This window comes from Lampris incognitus, chromosome 5 (assembly GCF_029633865.1).
Source record: "Lampris incognitus isolate fLamInc1 chromosome 5, fLamInc1.hap2, whole genome shotgun sequence".
Lineage (NCBI taxonomy): Eukaryota > Metazoa > Chordata > Actinopteri > Lampriformes > Lampridae > Lampris > Lampris incognitus.
In genome coordinates, this window is record NC_079215.1 from 55,294,935 (window position 1) to 55,311,356 (window position 16,422).

At 42.7% G+C, this 16,422-nt stretch overlaps 1 protein-coding gene across 1 annotated transcript; it reads right to left on the bottom strand.

Annotated features, from left to right (window-relative positions):
* Nucleotides 1-1,193: 1,193 nt before the first annotated feature.
* Nucleotides 1,194-16,249, bottom strand: LOC130112794 (uncharacterized). The gene is made up of 5 exons (XM_056280285.1): nucleotides 16,100-16,249; nucleotides 8,624-9,444; nucleotides 8,349-8,450; nucleotides 5,700-6,974; nucleotides 1,194-1,874 (listed from the first exon to the last, which is right to left on the bottom strand). Exons 2-4 carry the CDS (start codon nucleotides 9,398-9,400, stop codon nucleotides 5,700-5,702), a joined length of 2,154 nt encoding a protein of 717 aa, XP_056136260.1. The 5' UTR covers nucleotides 9,401-9,444; nucleotides 16,100-16,249; the 3' UTR covers nucleotides 1,194-1,874.
* Nucleotides 16,250-16,422: the final 173 nt, after the last annotated feature.

The following is a 16,422-nucleotide window of genomic DNA, read 5'->3' on the forward strand; positions in this document are numbered from 1 at the left end:
TTCCGTTCCAGTTCCTCACACTTCCGTTCGCAATTTTTTTCACGTTAACCAAATAGACGAACTTCCATCCATCCATCCATCATCCGAGCCGCTTATCCTGCTCTCAGGGTCGCGGGGATGCTGGAGCCCATCCCAGCAGTCACTGACGAACACTGTTTCGCATCTACTACTACTACTACTTCCGGCTGCTCCCGTTAGGGGTCGCCATCGCGAATAATCCGTTTCCATCGTGTCCTGTCCTCTGCATCTTGCGCTGTCACACCAGCCAGCTGCATGTCCTCCCTCAACCGCATCCATAAATGTTGATGGCAGATCCGATGGGGTGTAGGCACGGAAGTAGCCGTGATCCATAAACCTCCTCTTTGGCCTGTGAGAGAGGGGGGGGGCTATATCGCCACCGCCAGTCCGGAGGACCAAACTTACCCAGCAGCGTAGTGGCGGGTCTTATATTGGTTAAATTTTACGTCAACGTTTATTATTCCTGCTTGTTTTCTTAAAGAAACTACAACTATAAAATGTTCTAATACAAACCAAGTGTTTATGTTCTCTGCAGACAGATAGACAGGTAGAAAATTATCCAATCCTAAAAAACAGCCCCCCCCACCCCCCCAGGAATTGTCTGGAGGTAAGCGTGTGCAAGCATTAATACTGACAGATAATGGCACATTTTTTATTGCGGTTTTCCTGAAGAAGGAAAAAAAATCAACAGCAAAATTCTTTTTAAGGGGAGGGTATGCGTGTGGTAGAGGGGTGGGGGCCAGTCCTACCCATCAGATAAACAATGTAAACTAGTAATAAGACACGTTAGCCCCTAGGTAACGGCTCTGACCCTTCAGCCGAGCGGTTAGTGATGTCGCCTTGTGGCGCAGTACATCCCGTATCGAATCCCGCACCGGGCAAGAAAATAACCGGTTACAACAATATTATCTTGTTACAATGAATAAGAATAAAAAAGTGTTCTATTTGTAGCAAGTGTGTTTTTACTACTATTATTCATCTGCTATAGTTCCAAAAAAGAAAGTGATTCAATTCGACAATGGAAGACGGGACAGTTCAAACCTTTTGTGTCAATCAAAATCCCTCAGAAAGGTTATTCCAGAACTGGCTCATTGTATTATGGATTATTTTTTCCAAAATGCCGTTTCTAATCCTAGTGTGAAATTATTAATAAGAAGAAGAAATTACAAGGTAAATGAAGCACACAGAAAAGCCTTTATAGTGTTACCATACCATGTTATTGTGCTATAGATACAAACTGAGGCAGGGATAACAAAACATACAAAATGACAGAAAATCTGAAAACTAAAAGTTGCACTTGCAGAGTAAGATCTCCTCTCAAAAATTGCTTCACACGTGCCATTTATACTCAAAACTACATAAATTTGGACCGTGAGGGAACCGCTTTTTTTCCAAGATTCAGTTTTATTTTGGTTAGCCTTCCACTTTATCATTGCATATTTTTACAGTTGTCTAAACTGCAAAATGGAATTCACAACCTTGCAGCTCCAACTCACACAAAATGGTGGCACTCAAAAAGTGCATTCCGACAGAAAAGGCCTGTGTCGATTCATAATGGAGGCAAGGATTCAAAGTCTCTAATCAGCTAGCTAAGGTAACACTCCAGGGTTATTTTTGTGAACAAGGGCGCATTTTATACTGGTGTTGACAGTGCTTCTTGTCTAGCGATTGAGTGCCGCACTAGGTGACCTCCACTATATCGTGAGCCGATGTTTCTTTAAGTTCAGAATTTTATCTCAGGGGCTTCTCTGATACTCTGCTGGTCTTCTTTCAACTTCGGTTCAAGCAGCCTTAGTTGGATTAATCCGTTTCTTCCACCCCTTATCTGCCCTTGCTCCCTGGCCATCAACGGCTGCCTGGAAGAATGAGTTCAAGCTTTTAACATAATCTTAACCAATGGTATTCAACCATGTGCCATGGAGGGCCATGTGTATGTAGGTTTTCATTCCAAACTGACATGTTGAGTTCACTGGTTAGTTCTCTCCAGTCTGCTTAAGGCGGCAGTAGACAACTTTTTTGCTTTAACTTATGAAGTAAATGTTGATTGCACAGTGTAATGGCTATAGAATTATGAGACCATCTCCATTAAGATTGGTTCCCTATAAGCCTCGCTTCCATTGTGAAATTCTGCCCGCCACCGGGCACGATCTCACAGGAAAATGAAGGCTTGATTTACAGCACAAAGGAAGTGCGTCATCCATTGCACAACCAAAATAGGGAGAGGGTAGCGCTTTTGTTTTCCCAAGGTAGCTATCCCCGGTAGCAGAAATGGTGGATGGTGGAACAACCGAAGTGACACTAGAAATTCCTGGGCTAGAGAAAGAGAACCATGTTGATGGAGGAGGTAAAGAAGGCGAAGATGGAGAGTGGTAGAAACGGAGGTAAAACAAGACTGAACCTTGGATGGGCATTCACTTGATGGCGAGAGCTCCAAACAGACATTCAGTTAGCTTTCTTTCTAATGGATCAGCAAGTAACAACCTGCCTACTTATTAATATTAACAGATGTTTTACTTTGCCTTATTGACCCCTCAGGTCATCGACAGATTATCTCAGTGAATTGTCTGTGGTATTATCCTCTCTTGTAAATTTGATAGGGCCATTATAGTTGGTGATTTTAACATTCACATTGATAATCCTTTTAATTCAGTTGTCATAATTTTTTTAAAAACATTTCTAAATCTTTTAACCTTGTGCAGCATGTCACTGGCCCCACACATAACCGTGGGTACACCCTTGATTTAGTTTTCACCCTGACCATCCTTAATTTTCTGAGTAAGATTGATTTTGTCTCTGACCATAAATGTATTACCTTTGATGCTTCTTCACCACCTGCTACAATATCTTGGAAACGTATAATTCACTCTCGCATCTTTAATAAGCAGTCTGCAGCCATGTTTTTTAGTTGCTTTTCCAGTCTGGCCAACTGCCCTCCTCACTTCGCCAACATTAATGATTTGTGCACATCTGCCCTTGATTTGTTTTGGGGCTCCATATACTTCCAGGGCTGTCCCAGTTATTAACACAACCCCTTGGATCAATGAAAAAAGAAAAAGAAAAAAGGGAATATAGGAAGGCCAGATGGAGATAATCTAATCTTGAAGTTCATCAACTCCATATTAAGGAATTATCAAATTTGAAGCAAACTATTAAAGGTCTGAGAGTTACTTACTTCTCTGACTTGATTGATAGTAATAAACATAACCCTAGGTTTCTGTTTAGTACTATCAATGAGCTTGTGAATCCCTCTCTTCCTACCATTTTTGCCTGTTCTGCTAATGACTGTGAAAATTTTCATCTTTGTTGACAAGATGAACGGTCTAAGGTCCAATTTTATCCTAACTGTCTCCCCTTGCCCCTATCAGCAATCTGATTTTAAGGTCAGAATGTTCTCCCATTTCTCTAGTTCCTTGTAAATACCGTGGCCCTTATGTGCTCCTCCTCCAGTTCCTATGACATAGTTCTGACAAAATTTTCAAAATCCATCCTCCCTGGCTTAGGTCCCAGCCTGCTCTCTATCATCAACTGCTCACTCATACCCAGGTCTGTACCTTACTATTAAAATTGCCGGTGTTCAGCCCATCCTCAAAAAAAAAACAAAAAAAAAACCCTCTCTCGATCTGGCAAGGGTAGAGAATTATAGACCGATTTCCAAACTTTCTTTTTTTATCCAAAATCTTTGGAAAAAAAATGGTTGACCAAGTCCTGCAGCTGACTGAGGGTCATAACATTTTTGATAAATTTCAATCCAGCTTTCGTCAGAAGCATAGCACTGAGACTGCATTACTATTGACATTCTTATGCATACTGATAAAGGTGAATATGTTTATTCTTCTAGATTTAATTGCTGCCTTTGATACCATCGATCATGCCATCTTCATTGATAGGTTGGAGAACTGGGTTGGCATTTCTGGTACAGCATTGAATTGGTTTCATTCTTATCTAATAGATATTTTACTGTTTGAATTACAATCTTGTCAGCTACCCTGTGTGGAGTCCCTCAGGAGTCTGTCTTTGGGCCAATCCTCTTCTCTTTATACATGCTTAGTCACTTTCAAGACATGTCATACCACTGGTATGCCGATGATACTCAGATCTATTTATCTGTCAAACCCAATAACCTGAATCAACTGTCTTCCCTCCATGATTGCTTAGCTGCCACCAAAAACTGGATGTCCCTTAATTTCCTCCATCTAAACCCCGACAAAACTGAAGTTCTCTTAATTGGTCCTGAGAACTTTGCCACTGCAGTTGATCAGTTTATTGGTCCACTTCATTCAAACGTCAAACATCCCGCTAAAAAGCTTGGTATCATCTTTGACCAAAATGTCTTTTGATCATCATGTTACTAAACTTTTCCAATCCTGTTTTCTTCAACTAAGAAATATTGCAAAAATCAGAAATATTTTGCCTTTCAAGGATATTGAAAAATTGACTTTCATTTTCTCCCGTCTAGATTACTGTAACTGCCTCTACTCTTGTCTCAACCAAGCTACTTTAAATCGTCTACAATTGGTTCAGAATGCAGCTGCTAGACTACTAATTAGAACTAGCCGTAGGTCCCATATTACCCCTATTTTTGCATCCCTCCACTGGTTTCCTGTAAAATTCAGAATAATCTGTAAGATCTAATTGATTACATTTAAAATACTGCATGAGCTTGCCCGCAGTTACATTTCTGATCTCATTCCACTTCCTGACCACTCTGATCCTCAAAGCTTGGTCTTTTATCCATCCCCCACTCCAACTGCAAAACAAAAGGTGACTGCGCCTTTGCAGTTTTAGCCCCAAGCTCCTGGAATAATCTTCCCCAATCCATTAGATTTGCTTAAGCTTTGGACTGTTTTAAGCGGCTTCTAAAAACCCATCTTTTCAGGCAAGCCTTTTTATAGATCCCCATCCCTGCCTTCTGTTTTGGTTCGTTTTTAATGTAGTCTCTTACTCCCTGTGCCATGTTTTATATTCATTCAATTTATTTTATATATTTACTCATATTTTCTGTTTTGAGTGTAAAGCACTTTGTAACTGTGTTTTTAAAAGTGCTATATCAATAAATTTTTTCTTAATTATAGTGCAGAGATCGAGGTTTCTAGTTCAAATTGGGATTCTTATGGTCGTTTCTTGCTTTGAACAGTAGCATGGTTGCTAATAAACAGACAGCAATCCAGATGACTTTGTGACAGCAGCACAAACATTAATACCACTTGGAAACCTTGGGGGGGGGGGTATGAAAAGTTGTCGACTGCAGGTTTAAAGGTGTGTTAATCAATGAGATCAGCTGGTGTAGTGTTGGGTTGGGGCGAAAACCTGAATACACATGGCACGCTGTGGCACATTAATGAATACCACCAATCTAAAATAAACGTCTCTTGGGCGTTTATTGACAGACTGAAGATGTCACTTAGTTGAGTGATGAAACATATCTGTCAATAAATGTTGTATCCAGAAGAACTGATTTCAACCTTCTTTGATTTTCTTACCTCGATTATTGAGCATGCATCAAGACTTCTCTCGGGTGTCATTTAAAAGCATTTTCTGTTCCTTTTTGCCTCTGGTAAACATTTTTACCATCTTATTGATCAAAAAGGAGCTTAGGGAATATCTAAGTGATTAACATGAAAACTTGTAGAACCTCTTGAGACAAAATATTGCATCAACTCTACAACATTTTATTACATTACCTATTTAGTTTTCACCTCTGTTACAGCCTCCTCCTGTTTAGGTTTTTGTGTGTCAATGACATGCAAACAACGGGGCCTTGACAATGTTTTTGAGTTCGTGGTGGTGTTCCCGGGCAGAACTGGAAAAGGACTTTGTGATGTCAAGCTCAGATTGAGCTGACGAATGCTATTGCATTGTGGTAATATGGGGCTAGGGCCAAAGGCTGGCCTATGAATATTTGAAAGAGGAACAGTGGGGTAAGGGATGTGCCTGGGCACATGAGGTGGGATTGGAAGGGATCCGCCACCGATCCCCCAGGAAGGAGAAAATGCAGGCGGCGAGCAGCTGTATGGTGAGTACTGCTTTAGAGGGTAAGTTTGAATCTGGGGTGCAGGGGGTGGTGCGGACATGTATGTAGTAGGATTAATAGAAAATGAGGTGTGCAATGCTTCAATTGACTTCTGGGACTTGTTTTCATTGACATTACTGTTAACACCAACATAGGACTGTATGGTTTGTGGTACCTCTACTGTGTCCCTTGGAGTGTCTAAAGAGTCTCTTCTCATAGAAAGATGCTGAGTAAGCGGGGCAAAACTAGATCTGCTCGATGACAAAGATCTGCTGTGACGTCCTGGGGAGAGTGTGTTCCTTGTCTCCTCCCTCTCTCCCTTAATTTCCCTGCTCTCATTACACTCTTTCTTCCCATATAACCTCTCCTGAATTCGACTTGACATTTGGCCCAGCTCATCTAGTCCTAAATCCATGCCAATAGCATGCAGCACATCCCGCATCTGCCTGCACTTCTGCTCATCCTCAGGTCTTATTTGTTTCTTCTCCAATACTAGTGGGGGGGACCTTGATCTGCTGCTTGAGCTAAAATGACCACGTCCTATGTCGTCGCTCCTTTGCAGAGATATTTCATTAGACAGAGAGCATCTTTGAAAATCCCCAGGGGATCTATTTTGGCTATGATGCTCAATCCTTTGCCCTTCACTGGCTGGATGGCTGGGGTCGTTTCGCAGAGAGGCATCACTCTGGGATCCCAGGTTTTCACTCCGATGAAACCCCACACAGTGGCCCTTGGGATGCCTGGCACTGCTGCGAGACCAGGAAGTATCTAAATCATCAGCTACCACAGGATCCCGACTAACTATCTTGGTGAGCATGTCAACATCCACTCCTTTGTTGAGGATGCTGAGGAAACGTTGAAATCCCTTGGCCGCTGTGTTCCGTGGACCAGCTCTCCCAGTAAGAGCTGGATCCTGACTGGTGACATCACTTTCAGCCTCAACAACCTAATGGGGCGGAAAAAAACGTACAGGCAGAAATTAGCCACCACGCTTAGACTTTGCATTGGATCAGTTGTCATCTGTCTACTATTCCACGAATTCTAATAAAACAAAACTGAATTGGGTCCGCGGTGGTGTAGCGGTCTAAGCATCGGCTTTGTGTCGATGCAGTTGCCCACTGGGGACCGGGGTTCGTGCCCCGGTCTCGTCAGATCCGACTATGGCTGGACTCGATGAAGCAGCAATAATTGGCAACGCTGTTTTCGGGAGGGGGGCGGAGTCGGCTTGTGTTCGTCACATTAACGTGTCTATGTGTGTGTCGAATAAAGCAGTGGTTCGGCCTGGATTCGCCTTGTCATGAAAGTGGCGAAGCGTCTCCTTTGAGACTGCCGGCCGGAGAGATGCAGTTGGCGAACGTATGCAGTACGAGGGTGGGTGTTTGAACTAAAATAGGGATCGATTGGCCACTAAATTGGGAGAAAAATCAGAAATAAAATTATTAAAAAAAACAAACAAAACTGAATTTTTTTTACAAATTTATATCTGATTTTTTCCCTTTTTCTCCCAATTTAGTGGCCAATCGATCCCTATTTTAATTCAAACACCCACACTCGTACTACGTGCATTCGCCAACTTCATCTCTCTGGCTAGCAGTCTCGAAGGAGACGCCTCGCCACTTTCGTGACAAGGCGACTCCAGGCCGAACCACTGTTTTTTCCGACACACCCAGAGACGCATTCATGTGACGAACACAAGCCGACTCCGCCCCCCTCCCGAAGACAGCGTTGCCAATACCGCTGCTTTGTCGAGTCCGGCCATAGTCGGATCTGACGAGACCGGGGCGCGAACCCCAGTCCCCAGTGGGCAACCGCATTGACAAAGCCGATGCTTAGACCGCTACACCACCGCGGACTACAAAACAAAACTGAATTAATAAAAGCATACGCTGGACACTGACAATTTTTTCAATATCCAGTATTTGTCAATGAAACAATGGATTTTTTTAAAGTCCAGAAATTCCTGTACTCCATTCAACTTCAAACTTTCCCTATGCGCATATTCAGACTTCCCCTTAAAATGATTATTTTCATTATAGCATGTATAAAAATAAATAAAATAAAGTAGCACAAATGTCTTTAAAATACAACCAGTGGCAGAATCCACCTTAGGTAACTGTTAATAATCTTGCACATTCCCTAGTGAATATCATAAAAAGAGATCCTGAAAATATTATTCGGCTTGTTTTTGAAAGAAAAAAAAAATAGAAGGAAAATTATTGTAATGTATGACATTGATGAAATCGGTATAAAAAGCATCACTTTGAAAATAAAAATAAATAAAAAGTAGCCTTTTAGAATGATTCCTGTGAACTAAACCTACCTGTCTACGAGATTTGACTGGAGACCTTGTCCTTGTTTGACAATGAATTTCATAAGGTGGGGAGGAAGGTCTGTCATGTCTGTCTCTGGGTTTGGTGTGAACCTGATCAAAATGGGAGAACGTTTTGTAAATAAACATGGAAATAGTGGCCCCAATGACAGTGTCTAGTACTGATCAAATCAAATAAAGGTAAAGGTTTTTAGAATAGACTGATAATGATCTATTGCAATCTTGACATCCAAGCTTGACCACAGTGCTAAAAGTGAACATAGTACCCTTGAAGAAAATTCTTTCTCTTGTGTCCTCTCCTCTGAAGGGTGACTGTTCCCGTCTTGAAAATGTCGATCCAAGTGATATTTGGATGATCTTCTGTATGCAAACTCTTCAGACGGTTGCCTGTAAGGTGAATCTTCTGAGTTTTTCCTGTATTTGAAATCCTCGTGTGCCGATTCCCTGTGTTTGGAGTCTTTCAGTGAATGTCTATAATCGTGATCGTTTGGTGACTGTCCAGACATAAACCCCTGTGGGTGTTGCTTGTATGTTAACTCATCTCCTTCATCCTTCAAAAAACTCCACTGCTTTTTTTCAGACGTCCATGGTTCGGAAAAAGTCTTTGACTCTTCTGAAAACTGCTTGACATTGGGGCCAGTGTTCTCTTGGACAACATGATCCTCAGTCACCTGATGGCCTCTTTTTCTCCAAGAAAGCATGGGTTTATCCTCCCTTAGCTTGACATATTTTCGATCCCAGTCAAAATCCTTCTCAGTATTAAGACTAGAAAGACTTTGTCTCCTCACTGGACTCCTCTGGTTCTCCTCCATATGCAGTGATTTTTTACTGTATTTCCTCTCAGGTGAGTCACTATACTCCCTTGTTCCTCGAGTTCTCTCCGTTCTACCGTGTCCTTCACCATAATCATGGTATGAGTACCTCGGCATATCATTGGGATGTCCCCCCCTTTCTATCCAGCGGTTGTCATTATCACTCCATTGCCTTGTGTTTCTGTCTCCGTATTGCCGCCTGTGGCTGAGCTCAGGTCTTCTTGAATTCATTATTTTGTGATGACTCTGGTGACTGGGTGGTTTTCAAAGGTTTACTGCAACATAAAAGGAAAATTGTAAACTTTAAGGCAAGCAGTCCAGTACAGACTACAACAGTGGCACAGAAACGGAGCATACAATTTACAATTTCATTTAGCAGACGCTTGCATTCAAAGCGAGGTACATCTGAAAGCTGATACAATACAAGCAAGGATCTAGGCAGGAGAGAACAACACAGGTAAGTGCCATGAAGCTAATTTTGAGTCCGATAGGACATAGGTGCCAACAGGTGGTCCACAGAGGCAATGCACAGAATGTATAGAAACAGATATTGAATGTTTTTTTAGCTGCTCATTATAACAAGTACGGTCAGATTTTCCATAAAAAAAGATTTGAAGCATTGCTTTTTGTGTCTTCAGTGTAATAACCAAATGCAGAAGAAGAGAGGCAGCAGCAAATTTGAGGAAGAAGTTGTTACAGCTTGAGAGCAGATATGATTTAGTGATTTTATAAAAGACCTTTAACAACAGTTAACTGCATCAATAGCTAAAACTAACTTCCACCCATATTTGTTGTTTGACAGTGAGGAAGGCGCTCAAGAGTTAACACTGCTAAATCAGTTTTATTTCAAATGGATCCCTGAGATTTGAAGTGCTAAAAATATGACTGCAAATATCAAGTAACACTTTTGGTGCAAGTACAAGTTCAACCAAAAACAAACTTCAGGATTGTAACTTTGTAAGGAGATGGATGCAGCTCTCCATTGTTTCTCATAAGTGGAGCTAAACAAATTTGGACAAATCCAAGTTTTATATACTGTACACAATTTATACTGTGAAATTGATTGGTGAACTAGCAAAAATAAACAGGTGAAACCGATTTCTCAGCAAAAAAAACCCCAAACAAAACAAACAAAAAACAACTACTGTTCCAAAGAGAACAATCTTTTTTTAATGATGCTCTCAGTGGTATCACAAGAAGTCAATCAACTAAACTAAAACAAACGTCTCTTTATCTTCTTGTCACAAGTACTTTTACTGTCCAAACTAATTATTTTTTGGAGTAGCAACGGCATATTTTGCCAGTGACCCTCTCCATTAGGGCTGTGTATTGACAAGAATTTGGCAATACAATTCTTATCACAACAAAAGTATCATGATTCATTATCTACTACTGCTACTACTTTCGGGTGCTCCCATTAGGGGTGGCCAAAGCGGATCATCCGTTTCCATTTCTTCTTGTTCCTTCCAATAATGATTCATTAGATTGTGATATATTATGATACTGCAAACAGTGCGATATATTGCAATATTTTGTCAAAATATCAATGTCATTGACTTCCGGTGACACCATGCATTGACACCCAGAGTGTTACCTCCCTTGAAATTCAGCTGTGCGCTATCTATAAATGTTATAGAATATTTTAAGTGCAACAAGAACAAGCAAAGTGCTAAAGGGAAATATAAGCACATATAGAGCTACAAAGAACACGGGAAGACAACAAGAAACTTAAAAAGAAGTCAAAGAGAAAAAGGGGCGGCCATCTTCTCTGGTCGAGGCTAGTGGAAACGAGGGCACAATAAACACTGCTGAGATTTTCCCACAGCAGAGAGAATTAAGGAAAGAAAATCAAGAGTTGTTCACTGACACTAAGGCCTCGTTACTGACACTAGAAGTGTCGGTAATGGACCTGAAACAACAAATGGGAAAACTAGAGCAGAGAACTGGAGAAGCAGAGTCAAGAATTAGTGCAACTGAAGATATCAGCCAGCGACATGAGAGGGTGCTGCAATACCTAGTGAGATGGGAGGCGACCCTCACTAACCTGTGTGTTGACCAACAGAACCATACGCGCCACAATAATTTCAGGATTTACCAAGTTCCAGAAGAAAGTGAGAAGAATGACATGGCTGGGTTTGTGAAACAAGTAATTAAAACCACGCTACGGCTCCCGTAGGAGAATATACATATTAAGAGAGCCCACAGATCCTTGGGGCTAAAACCAGCCAACTCGGCACCACCGCGGTCAATCACTGTACAGTTTCTAGACTACACCGGGAAGGAAGCGGTGCTACGACAAGCCTGGGCACAGAAATAAGTCACATTCTAAGGTCATATACTTCGACCGAGATTATTCTCTGGCGGTACAGAAGAGAGCGTGGGTTCGTGGGGTGATAAACAGCTGAAGGAGAAGGGGATCCAAGTCAGATGTTGCTTTCCCAGCACAGCAGAGAGTCAACCTGGAGACTGGAGTAAAAATATTCCCAACTCTAATCTCTCTGCCGACTCTTGGGGACCTGAGCATCTCGGTGCAGATGAGCAAGTGGGAGAGGATGGAACAGGAGCTCTCCAAGAGAGGGCAAAGGCAGAGTGGGAGAATGAGAGGAGACATATATCTGCAGGATTGAGAGGGCAGTTAATGTACTTGTCAGGTAACAGCATATTGGAATTCAGTGCTACTTTTGTCAACGTTAATGTGGAACATTTCTGAGATGCACTTGAAACAACTAAGTGCACTGAATAACAGCTGTATGTGAGCAATAATAAGGGTTTTGAGGGAGTGAATTTCCCCCTACGATGAGACCCAAGATAGGGCTACAATTTCGCCATAGGATTGTTTTTTCTCTTTGGTTTGTGGTTCATGGTTCAACAATAAGGATTGCCTGAATGCCCGGAGCAAGTAAAATGCCACATAATTGGGCTAAAATGTTTCAATCTTTTTTTTCGATCATCGTCTTACCATAAATTATGTTCTCGTTCTCTGGCACACAGTATAGCCCCCTCCCTTTGCATGCATCGAAGAATATTGGCACGTGCCATTGGCCAATCAAGAACTGAGTAGACTAGTCATGTGATGCGTGGCTGTCAGACTTGCCATTCACAAGAAAATGGCAGCAGATCAAGACAAAATTTATGAACTGAAGCGCCAGAGAGTATTTCAATTATCCTGGGAACAGGAGTTTAATGGGGTTGCATTATAGGATATGGGCGAAACCCCAACTGGGTATCGTACAGTATGCCGGAAGTATGAGAGCAAGGTGGCTAAAATGGGGTCGTTTTTCAGACATGTCAAGTTTCCAAAATAATTTTTAAAAAAATCGCTGGGGTGCCATAACAAGAGCCGACAGCATCTGGCTTGCATGGCAGCGAAGAGGGCTGCCGACAACCCCTCCTCAGGGGCCTTGCCAGTGCTTGTATGAAACAACGCTGAGGCAAGTCAGGTAATTGCTAAACTGATCACCATAGTGCATCATGTTTTAAAAAACGTGCAACCGTTCACTGCGTACTCCAGTGCGATTGCTCTTCAACAGAAGAATGGGATTGACCTGGGTATGCAGTACCACATCGACATGTCTTATCTAAGGAAAGTATCTACTTTTTGACTATTTGTCATTCTGTCAGTCAAACATTGCACTCGCAGTTCATTTACTATGGGTTTAGCATTTTGTGTGTAATGATCAAACTGATTATTTTACAACTGGTGTTAGCTTATCATTTGACCACATCACAACCACGAAAAGGTAATGGGCAATTAACAACACCATATAGTCTATACATGGTCCATAGAAAATGAATTGTGAGTGTAAGGTTTACGAAGTGTGTGTGTGTGTGTGGGGGGGGGGGTGGCTTGGGTCTGGTCAACTTCTGTACTATTCTATAAATGTTGTACGACTATGATTTAAAAACAAAGGCTCCCAAAACGGACTCACTCCTCACCTTGGCTGTGCCTTGAGATCCTTTTCCATGAATATCACAAAGAGAATCGGAGACAAGAGACAACCTTGGCGGAGTCCGAGGCCCACCAAGAACATGTTTAACTTTATGCCAAGAATGTGGACACAGCTCTCACTTTGGTTATCACTAGGATGACCGGGATTTCACTCCTACCTAAAACAACCATGGGCCGTCAAAATGATGGCCGGCTTTTAAACTCTACATTCTGTCATGATAAATACCCCATTGAGATATTAATGCATTGCAAAGGTTAGTATGTCTGTTAGGAAATGACTGACACCAAAATTAACATTTTAACAACCATAATACTATTTTCAAACAATTTAAAGCCTAGATCTGATTACTATAGCATAGAATATGAAGAAATTTCTTTTTGGTTGCTCTTTTCTAATTGGCAATGTGCAGAAAATGCAGTTACCTCTCATGGCCACACGGTGCCATCTTTAATGATAACGCACATTTGATATTTTCATATGTTTACATAATGCATTGGCTGTTATTGTTTATGCAAATAAATAGTGCATAATGCTGCTAATTTTATTAGTGGTTTTCAATATAAAATGATTTCAGTGTGTGTATCAGTACTTCTGAACATTCTCAGCACATTTTAACAATACCACAATGACACTGATAACCATGCTAATTTTGATCACTATAATCGTGATTAGGGTTGGGTACCATTCACATTTGAACCCATACCGGTACTCCGCAGTACATTTTTTCAGTACTTTACTCTCTCTGTAGTAACAAAAATGTAATTTAAGTTGTAAAAAAATAAATAACCAAGCACGAAACCATCCAGACCCACAGCACACCTACTAAGTGTTAAGTCAATCGGATGAATGGTTGTCGAGAAAATCAAAAGGACAGACAGACAGAAACTCCTTCCATTTTAGTTAGATTACTATTATTCCAAGTAAATTAGAAATGTATATAGCTAATATATCAAAGACAGGGTGGAGTGGGTGGAGAAGAGTGTCAGGAGTGATTTGTGAAAAAGGGGTGCCAGCAAGAGTTAAAGGGAAGGTTTACAAGATGGTTGTGAGACCAGCTATGTTACATGGTTTGGAGACAGCGGCACTGACGAAAAGACAGGAGATGGGGCTGGAGGTGGCAGAGTTGAAGATGCAAAGATTTTCATTGGGAGAAGGACAGGATTACGAATGAGTATATTAGAGGGCCAGCTCAGGTTGAATGGTTTGGAGACAAAGCAAGAGAGGCAAGACGGAGATGGCTTGGACATGTGTGGAGGAGAAATGCTGGGTACATTGGGAGAAGGATGCTGAATATGGAGCTGCCAGGGAAGAGAAGAGGAAGGCCAAAGAAAATGTTTATGGATTTACCAAATCAAATATGCGGATCATAAATTAGATTTCCATACCAGATCAGTCAAGGCCCGCATTACCAATGACCACCATCATCGGTACTGTTGGCCAGCAGGGTGCCGGTGGAAACTATACTACAACTATACTACTGTTGGGCAAAGAAGAGAGGGAAGGCATGTGTCCAAAGGCAATGGGAGAGGAGGAAGGGTAGGAGTGCAGAGGTGAGATTCGGAACTTTGAATGTTGGCACTATGACGGGTAAAGGGAGAGCGCTGGCTGATAAGATGGAGAGAAGAAAGGTAGGTATACTGTGTGTGCAAGAGACTAGGTGGAGGGGGAGTAAGGCCAGGAGCATCAGAGGTGGGTTCAAACACATCTACTACGGTGCGAATGGAAGGAGGAATGGAGTAGGTGTAACTCTGAAGAGTGTGTTGGAGGTGAGGAGTGTCGGACCGAGTGATGAGTACGAAGCTGGAAATCGAAGGTGTGTTGATGAATGTTACCCGTGCACATGCCCCGCAAGTTGGGTGTGAGATGGAGAAGAATAATTCTGCAGTGAGTTGGACGAAGTGGCGCAGAGTTATACCCAAGGAAGAGGGAGTGGTGATTGGAGCGGACTGCAGTGGGAGAGGAAATGAAAACATTTCTCTTTAAGTGTACATTTTCCCATCGCAAAACCAACAACCACTCGTGTGACCCACAACCACTCAAACGGACTACAAGCCAGCAAACGGATGTCCGTGTGCGTCACATCCGGCACTGCCGACATTCGGCACAACAAGATCCTAATCGCGCCTCGGCAGGCCATGGCCACTTGCCTGGATTCGCGCATGTGTAACCGCAGCCTAAACAGCTTGGATCCGAAATATTCGCTGGCGAGTACTTGGCATTTTCGTACCGTTCGCTCGTCACGTCACCGGTGCGTAAAGGCCCGAAGACGCGAGCCTCGCCGAGGCGCCACTACCTCCCAGCGCCACTAGGGGGATCATGGCCTAAGTGGAAAAACACAGCACAAGTCGACCCAAGTCCATTTCAATTAATCTGCTAACGGGCCGCGTAGAAACGCGATGATGCTCGTTGAAACGGGGCAGTTTGAGCCAGATATGTGCGTTCTACAAACGCACCGGAAGCGACGTAACGGGACACTTATCTGAATGTGTCAGGAAACCCCAGGGCCAACGGGCAGTTGCCCGTATAATAGTGTAGCGTTAGCCATAGCGTCTTTCTGAGTGGAGAAGAAATTCTTCCAAGAGAGGCTCGTCGAAATAAATAAAACAGCCACTGCTGCCGTCACTAACGACCTTCTACATTCGGGCTCGTCCCGTGGGAAGGTTGGCTGCCATTGACGACAGCGTCCTGCCCGTTAACCAGACGGAAGCGAATTTCGCGTTCATTTTGAAGGAACGCAGCGGTAACGCCATTTCCCGGCAGACAACCCATGTACTTGCTGCAACGTTCCTCCCGTCCATTAAATACAATAATGGCACGTCCACGTTTGTTCGTCAATCGACGTCCTCGCCAAGTTAAAAGTATACCGTACAATTTCGCCACATCCCAACTCTGCAACGTTAGCTTAACGCTACATCACCGAACTAGCTGGCTAGCTAACAGAGGAAATACATTAGTTAACCGATATCCTCAAGACAGTTACCTTTTTTCGCTGCCCCCTTTTCCCTTCAGATGTCTTTTTCGCTGCCCCCTTCTCCCTCGGATGTGTAGTGGACGTCCTCGGCTTCCCTGAAACTAACGGCTAGCTTAACAACAGGCTGCTAATTTAGCTGGCGCTGTGCGCACGTTAGCATCCCAGATTTAGCTCGGACGGTTGGGTTTGAATCGTCCGGTGTGAGACGAGCAATCGGGCGGTGCTTTTATTACCGCCACCTGCTGGATGGAGGGGGCAACTACTTACCCGCAGAACAAGAGCGGTTGATGTTTTGATTCAGTTTCGCCTATAGGGGCCAATTTGCATACGGA

Excerpts from the sequence above, each read along its gene's own strand:
- LOC130112794 (XM_056280285.1), bottom strand. The coding sequence starts at position 9,400 with ATGAATTCAAGAAGACCTGAGCTCAGCCACAGGCGGCAATACGGAGAC. Across the intron at positions 8,451-8,623 it reads AGAAAGAATTTTCTTCAAGG|GTTCACACCAAACCCAGAGA; the intron begins GTACTATGTTCA and ends CATTTTGATCAG. Across the intron at positions 6,975-8,348 it reads CAGTCAAATCTCGTAGACAG|GTTGTTGAGGCTGAAAGTGA; the intron begins GTAGGTTTAGTT and ends CCGCCCCATTAG.